The sequence below is a fragment of the Miscanthus floridulus genome, chromosome 1, assembly GCF_019320115.1.
Source record: "Miscanthus floridulus cultivar M001 chromosome 1, ASM1932011v1, whole genome shotgun sequence".
Taxonomy (NCBI): domain Eukaryota; kingdom Viridiplantae; phylum Streptophyta; class Magnoliopsida; order Poales; family Poaceae; genus Miscanthus; species Miscanthus floridulus.
Genome location: NC_089580.1, coordinates 51,713,120 through 51,723,041, shown reverse-complemented (window position 1 = coordinate 51,723,041; position 9,922 = coordinate 51,713,120). Strand labels below are relative to the sequence as shown.

At 46.3% G+C, this 9,922-nt stretch overlaps 1 protein-coding gene across 1 annotated transcript; it reads right to left on the bottom strand.

Moving 5' to 3' along the window:
* Positions 1-6,966: 6,966 nt before the first annotated feature.
* LOC136483689 (uncharacterized) lies at positions 6,967-8,612 on the bottom strand. Its single transcript, XM_066480831.1, has one exon. It carries the CDS (start codon positions 8,558-8,560, stop codon positions 7,094-7,096), a length of 1,467 nt encoding a protein of 488 aa, XP_066336928.1. The 5' UTR covers positions 8,561-8,612; the 3' UTR covers positions 6,967-7,093.
* Between the last annotated feature and the right edge of the window lie 1,310 nt (positions 8,613-9,922).

Below are 9,922 nucleotides of genomic sequence, written 5' to 3'. Positions count from 1 at the left end.
CGGATTTGTTATGAAGGAAGAACACCCATGTATACCTTGAATAGTCATCCACAATCACAAGACAATAGAGATTTCCTCCCAAACTCTTGTATGTTGTTGGTCCAAATAAATCCATGTGTAGGAGTTCTAGCACTCTTGTGGTTGACATGAAAGCTTTGGTTGGATGAGTGTTTGCAACTTGCTTGCCGGCTTGACATACACTACAAAGCTTGTCCTTTTTAAACTTCACATCCTTCAACCCTCTCACCAAATCATTCTTCATAAGCTTCTTGAGTGAGCTCATCCCAACATGAGCAAGTCTTCTATGCCATAGCCACCCAAGTGTTGTTTTGGTGAATAGGCAAGTCTTCAAATTAGCATCTTCGGAGGTAAAGTCAACTAGATATAAGTTATTGTATCTAAATCCATTGAATATCACTTGATTGTCATCTACCTTGGATACAACAACCTCTTTCTCGGTGAACAAGCATTGAAAGCCAAGATCACACAATTGCCCAACGGATAGCAAGTTGAAACTCAATGAAGCAATATAGAGCACATTGGAGATGGAATGATCATTTGATATTGCCACTTTGCCCAATCCTTTAACCTTGCCCTTTGAATTATCTCAAAATGTTATTTTTTCTTGTCCATCTACCTCTTCATCTAGTGAGGTGAACATACGAGGATCACCGGTCATATGTTGAGTGCAACCACTATCAATAACCCAATGACTTCCACCGGTCTTGTAGTTCACCTACACACATGAGATTCAAACTTTCGGAATCCAAACTTGTTGAGGGCCCTTCACCTTCTCAACAAGTGACTTAGCCACCCAAATCTTCTTAGGCCTACTCTTGTTGGGGGGTCCTAAGAATATGACTTTCATCTTTCCACTAGAATCTTTTCTAAGCATGTAGTGAGCATTGAAAGCAAAGGGTCTAGCATGCTTAGGCAAGGGTTGTGGCGGTGGAGTTTGACATTCATGAGCAAAAGTGGCCTTCTTGTCCACACTCAAAATATCTCTTTGGCTTTGGCTTTGGCTTTGATTGGTGTTGTTGAGATTGAGCCTTCTTCTTCTCTATATTTGCCACATATCCAATGCCACTTCTATCCATTTTCATGATGGTGTTCATGAGTAGCTCACTTTGGAGATGCTTGCCTCTAGCAAACTTGCTCAATCCCACCTTGAGATGCTCTTTCTCCATCTTGAGCTTCTTGTTCTCTTCCTTGAGAACATCATTGTTCTTCTCTTCCTTGAGCTTCTTGTTTTCTTCTTTGAGCTTCTCATTCTCAAGAATCAACTCTTTGTCATGATCAAGAGTTTCTAGCACAATGGTGTTGTGGCTTTTTATCTCTTCAAGATCTTTCATGAGCTTCTCATTATCACTCTTGAGCTTGACATACTCATCATAGTCATTGCACTCAACCACTTGCTTGCCTTTGCTACTAGATCCATGCTCAATGCTCTCATCAATTAAATTATCATATGAAGTAGCTATATCAATCTTAACAACATGGTTAGTAGCATCATGTGGCTCATTTGGTAAAAATTCTTGAGCAATAACAAGAGTATCATGATTAATCTTAAGAGTAGTGTATTTATTTTTTAGCTTGTTGTGGCTAGTGATGAGTTCATTATGCACCCACTCAAGTTTATCATGTTTATCTTTAAGTTCTTTCTTAGAAGATTTTAACTCCTTGAGTTTGGATGATATAGCATCATTAGTTTCTCTAAGCTCATCATTAGCCTTTTCCAATGTATCACACTTAGCTAAGAGTGAATCATTTTTAGCATCAAGCTTTTCATTGGTAGCTCTACTCTTTCTAATGATCTTAGTGTATTTTCTTAATATTTTGACAAGATCATCATATGTAGGTAAATCATCATCATTGCTATCGCTATTATCATCACTAGCATGCTCATCATCACTACTATCATCACTCTTGGTTACCTTGCGTTCACCCTTGGCCATAAGGCATAGGTGTGTAGAGGATGATGGCGATGGAGGCGGTGAAGATGCAAGATCAATAGTAATGGTGGCCACCTTTTCATTGTCACTATCTTCATTGGATGATCCACTTGATGAATCAATGTCCATGAGCCAATCACCGACAATGTAGGCCTTTCTACTCTTCTTCTTCTTGTGGAAGTCCCTCTTCTTGCCATCTCTCTTCTTGTATGGCTTGTTCTTTTTCTTCTCATCTTCATCTTCATTGCTTGAGTCATCTTTCTTGCCCTTGTTCTTGTTCTTGAACTTGTCTTTCTTGGGCTTTGTGCATTCATGAGCTAGATGACCAAGTTCGCCACAATTGTAGCAATCCATCTCGGAGATTGGCTTTCTTCTTGAGCTAGTGAAGAACTTCTTCTTGCCGTCAAACTTGATGCCACTCTTGTTTAGCTTCTTTAGCATCTTGGCGGTCTTCTTCACCATGAGAGCAAGACTTTCTTCATTAGCTTCATCACTTGAGCTCTCATACTCAAGTCTTACTTTGCCCTTATCTTGGCTAGCTTTGAATGCTAAGTCCTTCTCTTTCTTCTTTGTAGAGGATGAGCCATCTTGTGGCGTGATGTGCATGTACATCTCATGAGCATTGATCTTTCCTAAGATTTGTGTCGGTGTAGCGGTGGAAAGATCACCTTGATGTAGCACGATCACAATATGCCCATATTTGTCAATGGGGAGGACACTCAAGATCTTTCTCACAACGTCGGATGGTGACATTTGAGTAAGTCCAAGCCCATTGACTTCCTCTACAAGAACATTTAAACGAGAATACATCTCATTAGCATTTTCTTTGGGAAGCATTTCAAATGAATTTAGCTTTTTAATCACAAGATGATAGCGTTCCTCACGCTCACTCTTGGTTCCCTCATGGAGCGCACAAACGTCCGACCATAGTGCATGGGCGTCTTTGTGGTTCCTTACACGGTTAAACACATCTTTGCAAAGGCCTCTAAAGATGGTGTTTTGAGCCTTTGCATTCCATTTTTCATAGTTAATCTCATCGCCTTGTAGGTTTGTAGCATCCTGAGGTTTTGGGAAGCCTTGTGAGGCGGCTCTAAGAATTTCAACGTCTAGAGCTTCTAAGTACGTCTCCATGCGAATTTTCCAATAAGGAAAGTCATCTCCCTCAAAGATAGGAGGTCCATCCCCGTGAGACATCTTGCTCTAAGCGGTTAGGCTTAAAAACGTGAGCACGAGGCTCCGATACCAATTGAAAGGATCAAGATGCCCAAGAGGGGGGGTGAATTGGGCTAATTCTAAATTTTCTTGCAATAATCAAATCCTACGGATAGCCTAATTAACCCCTTGTGCCTAGAAAAGTGTTTCTATCAAACTAACGCACAGAAGACTTACAACCTATGTTCCAAACTTACTCTAGCATGGTAATTCTATGAATGTAACAACAAGTATTGAATTACACAAAGTAAATACTCAAAGTAAATGCTCAAAGTAAAGAGAGAGAGGAACGCGGCGATGTTTTGCCGAGGTATCGGAGAGTCGCCACTCCCCACTAGTCCTCGTTGGAGCACCCGCGCAAGGGTGTAGCTCCCCCTTGATCCGCACAAGGATCAAGTGCTCTCTACGGGTTGATTCTTCGACACTTCATCGTGGCGAATCACCCAAAGCCGCTCACAACTTGAGTTGGGTCACCCACACGCTCCGCCGGGTGATCACCAAGCTCCCAACCACTACCAAGCCGTCTAGGTGATGGCGATCACCAAGAGTAACAAGCACGAACTCTCACTTGACCACGCGAAGCCTAATGAGAAGATGGATGCACACTTGGCTACTCTTGATTCACTAATGAGGCTACTCTCTTAGATTCTCAAATCTCAATCACCTCACTAGGACCTTGCTCTTCTTGGCACTCGCAAATGTGTTTCTCAGTTGTTGAAATGAGCAAAAGTAACTCCACACACGAGTGGAGCTTCTATTTATAAGGCAGCCTGAAAAACGAACCGTTATGAGCTTCTACGGGGTGACCAGACGCTCCGGTCGTATTGACCGGACGCTCCGGTCAGTTCAACCCGCGAACCAGTAAAAATGAGTTGACTGGACGCTGGCAGGGTCCGGTCAGCACTGACCGGACGCGTCCGGTCGCATGAAACCTTTACTGGACTCAACCGGACGCTAAACCCTCAAGGTCCGGTCAGTACTGACCGGACACGTCCGGTCGCAGATTCCCTTCTCTGGAACCTTACTGGAGTCGACCGGACGCTGCCTTTCAGCGTCCGGTCACATGACCCCTTCAGCGTCCGATCGCACCGAACGCAGACAGCTGATCAAATGAACTGACCGGACCCTGCGGCCAGCGTCCGGTCGCACCGGGGCCAGCGTCCGGTCAGCATTTGACCCTCCATTCACTTCCAACTCTCGATCATATGTGAATAAAGTTTGCTCCAAAGGATCTTAGGCATTCATAGGAGCTACCTAGAGCTAGTTTTAACAAGTGTGCACTACATCTAACTCACTAGACTCAACTAGGTCAAGCTACCCGTCCATACCCCCCTTAATAGTACGACCAAAGGAAAAACAAAGTCCTAAACTTCTCTAAGTGTCACTCCAACTCCAATCGACACTTAGAACTAGTCATCCTTAACCTTGTCGTCCATCCTTTAAAAACCGAAACGATTTCCATCGTAGGGGCATGACAACTTTGATTGCCCAATCGATCTCCATTACCATGACCTAACTTAATTGCCTCTGCAAAACACACGTTAGTCATAGTAATCTTGTATTGTCATTAACCATCGTAGGGGGCCTAGATGCTTTCAATGTGCACTTGCAGCAGGGCGTCCAGGACACCATCACCTGGCGGTGGACCGGTGATGGGAAATACTCCACCCGCTCGGCCTACAGAATACAGTTCAGAGGCTCGCTCGCCCCCTTCAGTACAGAGTTGATCTAGAAAGCGCATGTGGAGAACAGATGCAAGATTTTTGCCTGGATCTTAGTGCAAGATAAAATTCTAACGGCACAAAACCTACAGAGGAGAGGGTGGCCACACCATCAACAATGCGTGCTCTGCAATGGTCCTTTAGAGACCGGCCTCCACCTATGCCTAAGTTGCCCCTTCGCTAAGGGGGTTTGGAATCAAATCCTCTCGTGGGAGAACTTCACTCAGATCCAGCAGCAACCCCAGGTGCAACCCATCGATATCAGATCATGGTGGGAAGAGGTGGCGACGAAAGTGCCAAGATCAGAGCGTAGGCGGCTGAACGGGGTAGTAATCTACACCTTCTGGAACATTTGGAAAGAGAAAAATAGGAGAATCTTCGACAACAAGATACAGACGGTGCCGCAGGTGGCCGCAAAGATAAAGGATGATATAGAGCAAAGGAAGAGAGCACAAGATTATGTGTAGCCGATGCCCCCTCACCTTTGGGCCGTGTGTTTCCCTAACTTGCATGCTTGGGGGGGGGGGGGGGTTCATTCCTATCCTCGTCTAACTTAGTATGTACATAAACTCTCTTTTCCTTAGCTTAATTGAAAGGCAGAGCTCCTGCCATTGCGTTCAAAAAAAAATCTACACACAATTTGTGCTAGCAGGAGTAAAAATATATCCAGGTGGTATCTCACCATTTGTATTGAATAATAGGCCAATGGTAGGCAGCTAAAAGCCAATCAGCTCTTCTACAGATGCAAATCACTAGCCTGTGAGAAAGAAACCCAGCAAGTGAATATTATGATTCTACCAAGTCCAACTGATACAACCGACATGTTTTCTTTAAGGTAAAAAAAGGACCCTCTCGGCAAATGCAGAAAAAACTGGAATGAGAAACTGCCAGGCCAACCCAGATATGGCCGTGCAAGTGGTTGCTTATGGTAACAGTAAAAATGAAACGAAATTGGAGTTGAACCTCAGTAAGCAGTAAGTCAGAGTTAGCTTGTTCAGGACCAAGGGCTTATTCAGGACATAAACCAGGACTGCAATACCATAACATCAAGGGAAACAACTGAACACCATGCAGGAAAAAAAAAGTAACTGTAGGAAGAGCTGTGAAATGAGGATCCGATAAACGAATGGGCTTAAACACATAGAGTGTAAACTTGACCAATAGGACATAGCACACATAGAGAGTGAATTTGAGTTAACTTCTGTTATTTGCAAAAACAAGACTATAACTTCTTTCATCTCAAAAAAAAGAAAGGTGTACATCGCACACCGTCTATAGGAAAACAGAAATACACAAATCTTGCATTTTTTATGCAATTCATGTTTGATAGTATTTCCATTGTTCATACGAAAACAGAAATACACAAATCCTGCATTTTTTATGCAATTCATGTTTCATAATATTTCCATTGTTCATGATAATTATTAAACAAAAGGCATAACATATCCAATGCTGGAAGCTCCAACATAACATGGAGTCTGGGGAAAGGAATTTTCTAGGCAGCCTTACCTGCTTATTGTGCAAGGAGGCTAATTAGAAACCAGGATCTCAATTCTCAAGGACCTCCAGCAGCATACTCGTCATGATAATTTTAAGGTGGGAAAATCTTTACTTAGTCAAAAATGGTGGAAGCAGACTGAGAGTTGACAGAATGAGACGCACAAAATTTCAATGGCAGAAAGAAAAATGGGCATTCCCATGACAATAAAAAAATTTCTCAGCAACTCAGTTTTTAATTTGTTGTAGCAAACTTCATGGCATGGAACATTGGAAATGGCAAGAAAATTATAACTGGCCCAAGATCAGTGAAGGGGGTCAACTAAATAGTTTATTGTAAGCAGTTTTTAAGAAGAATAGGAGAATAGGAGCAGAAGCAATGCAGTGCTGTATCACATATCTGATGTATCATCATCCCATTCAAAATGATTACCATAGGTCCAAGTCTACAAAATAGTTGTGTTGAGAGCTTAGCAATAATGAGAAAAGAGTCAGATCTGATCACAGAAGGTGAAACCGACAATGATATGCTCTGCCCTAACCAGAAAATGAGATAAAGCTTAAATGGAAAACACCATCTAACTATGAAGTTTCGGCATTAAAAAATTCTCAGTATGAAGTAACGTATATATGTCATCTGGACTGAAAAATGCATCCAGAGGTCATCATGAAGTTAGACAACAGACTGATGATAATAAGACTTTTTTATGATTAGGACTTCAGCTTTTGCTTGACATTCTCATCCTTGCATCGCCGCTGATCAGCAATCATCGACTCAAAAACATCCAAGAGATCATCCAATCCCTTTGAATCTTCTCCCAGTTTCCTCATGGCAACAACTATACTCTCAATGGTAGACAAGCACCCAGCCCTTGGCTCATGCCTCACCTCACTATACAAGCTAACCCTATCTGACTCCAGCTTCACGTATGGCAGAAGTTGCAACGATGGATTCTCATGGTACATCCTCTGTGCTTTTGCCCAAGTGCCATCCAACACAATCAAATGCTGTACCTGACAACCTGAAGCATCAATGCTGATTGCCCGCTGGCATGGAAATAGCAAAGCAGATTTTGGCGGTATGGTGATTGAGAATTCCTCAAACACTGTTACCTCTCCAGTGAGTTTACACTTCTTCATCTGTATCTTTGTGACAAGAAAGCCATTTGAGACAGCTGCTTCACCAAGCGGGCCTCTTGATAACCATCTGATTTTGGGTTTCACTCCGCGTTCAATATCAATCCTTAGTACCTTCTCTGTGTATGCAATAGTGCACTTATCCATGTTTTTCCTGGTCCAATCCTGTCCAATAGCAGCACTAGCTTCATCTATTTCTTCTCCCATACCATTCCAGTCATTAACCATCCCATTAACTTCTCCTGAGTCTGAGTCATTTGCTACTACAGAATTAGACAACTTACCATTTACCTTATACGTCAACCCCACCTCGCTTCTATGGTTGCTTTCACCTATAGTTGAGTCATCAACAGAGTTCTCTATCTGGTTTGCTGCAGAGCTAGGCCTTTCAAGACCTGCTGCAGACTGTCCATCACTCTTCATCTTCTTGATGAATCTGGCACAACTAAGAGAACCAACCTCTCCAGCAAGATTGCAGAAGATCCCACCATTGAGGTCCCCAAGATCCAACCTTTCACAAGAATCACCAAAACTGATGTCTTCAGCGCCCAGATAACCACAGGCATTCAATCCGGACCCGTCAAAATCACAGCTCGCATTATCTTTTCGATCTGATTTGGCGCAAATCCCAACACGAGGAAACGCAGGGCCACCGCCATTCTGCAAGTCGATCTCCTCAGGCCCGTCAGACCGATCATGGTTTCCAAAATGAGCAGCCACAGGACCGCCTGCAAGACCCGACGCCGCCGCGCCGCCGCCGGCCTCAAGCGTGGTGAGGATGAAGCGGGCGCGGTGGTTGACGTCAGTGACCTGAACGACGGCGAGGTTGCGGAGGCCGAGGCGCGCCACGCGCGTGGAGTTGAGCGGGTGGTGGGCCTCCATCGCGTGCTGCAGGACGGTGACTCCGACGGCGTTGTCCACCGGCGGGGAGCGGAGGCGGCCGCAGAGGCAGAGACGGAGGGGCTTCGTGCAGACGCCGCACATGGGACGGCGTTGCCCGGGGTCCCGGTGAGGCGCATCGCTCTGGCTCGCCGCCGCCATGGGTGGACTGCAGGGGACTGGGGGGTTGGGGGCCGCCGGGTGAGAGGTTGGACGGTTGGTTGGGGGCCTGTCTGACGGCCTGTGGGGTTCGGCCGAGTTTAGGCCTTCAGGGTTTGGAGGAAGTTTTTTTCTCCATCGATTCGAAAATGTTTGAGAGACGGCTATTAAAAAAAGTTCTCAATTCCCTATCGACCATCGAAAAAGTTATATATTAGCCACCGCTCTAAATTTTTGGAGCCCTACGTGCCACTACCGTTAGCTACGGGATGAACTACAGCTAACGTAAGTTTAAAATGTCCTTTTTGCCCCTCTTATAGGTGGGCCCTAGGCGTCAGCTTCTTCTTCCTCGTTCCATGGCCATGGAAGCTAGCTGCACTGCTGTTGCTCGCGCGCGGAGAAGGGAGCTCGCACTTTTGTGCCATGGATAGGCTCCCCGGCTCCCGCTGCCGTGTCGGCGTGGCCTCGGCGTTGAACATGTAGTAGGTGAACACGTAGGAGCACGCCAGCACCTGCCGGCACCACAACAGGCTCCGTTGCGCATCTCCTCCATCTCGAAGCGTCGTCCACCCGAGCGCTGCCCACAGGGGGACGCCGCGCGCGGGGTGGGGCGCGTGTGGGTCCCGCCCGTGGCAGCGCTAGGCCAAGGGTCAGGGTGCGCGGGAGTGAAGGAGAGAAAGAAAAGGCTCGCCGACCATGGATGTTGCTCACCGGAGAAGAAGAAGAATAAGAAAGAAAAAGCACGCCGGCCACAGGAACATCCGCGCCAGGAGAAGCAGTGCTGCACCCCGCGCGACCCCCACGCCGCCAGCCACCGCTCCCCCTGGATCTTGGGCCCGCCCACCATCAACGGTTTCACCGCCGTGTCGATCTGCTCGTGCGCGTCGTCCAGGTTGCAGCAGCAGACAAGGCTCAAACCCGGCTCGATGTCGACGCTAAGACTCCAAGCCGCATTGGATGGCTGTCGGCTCCGTGATGCTGCTTCAGGTGGCGCGGAGGGTGCCGGCCACCACGCTCGTGAGCGTCCGCAGCGGGCGAGGCGGCGCTACGCGCAGCGATAGTGGTGACAGGGCGGAGGAGGGCCCGTGCCGCGCCGTGTGCCACTGCCAGCCGACCGCCGGCCTGGCAGAGCTCCCTTCTCCTCCGCGTGCGAGCAACAGCAGTGCAGCTAGCTTCCATGGCCATGGAGTGAGGAAGAAGAAGCTGATGCCTGGGGCCCACCTGTAAGAGGGGCAAAAAGGACATTTTAAACTTCTGTTAGCTGTAGTTCATCCTGCAGCTAACGGTAGTGGCACGTAGGGCTCCAAAAATTTAGAGCGGTGGCTCATATGACATTGTAACTTTTTCGGTGGTTGATGGGGAATT

Coding starts and splice junctions, on each gene's coding strand:
- LOC136483689 (XM_066480831.1), bottom strand. CDS start 8,560: ATGGCGGCGGCGAGCCAGAGCGATGCGCCTCACCGGGACCCCGGGCAA.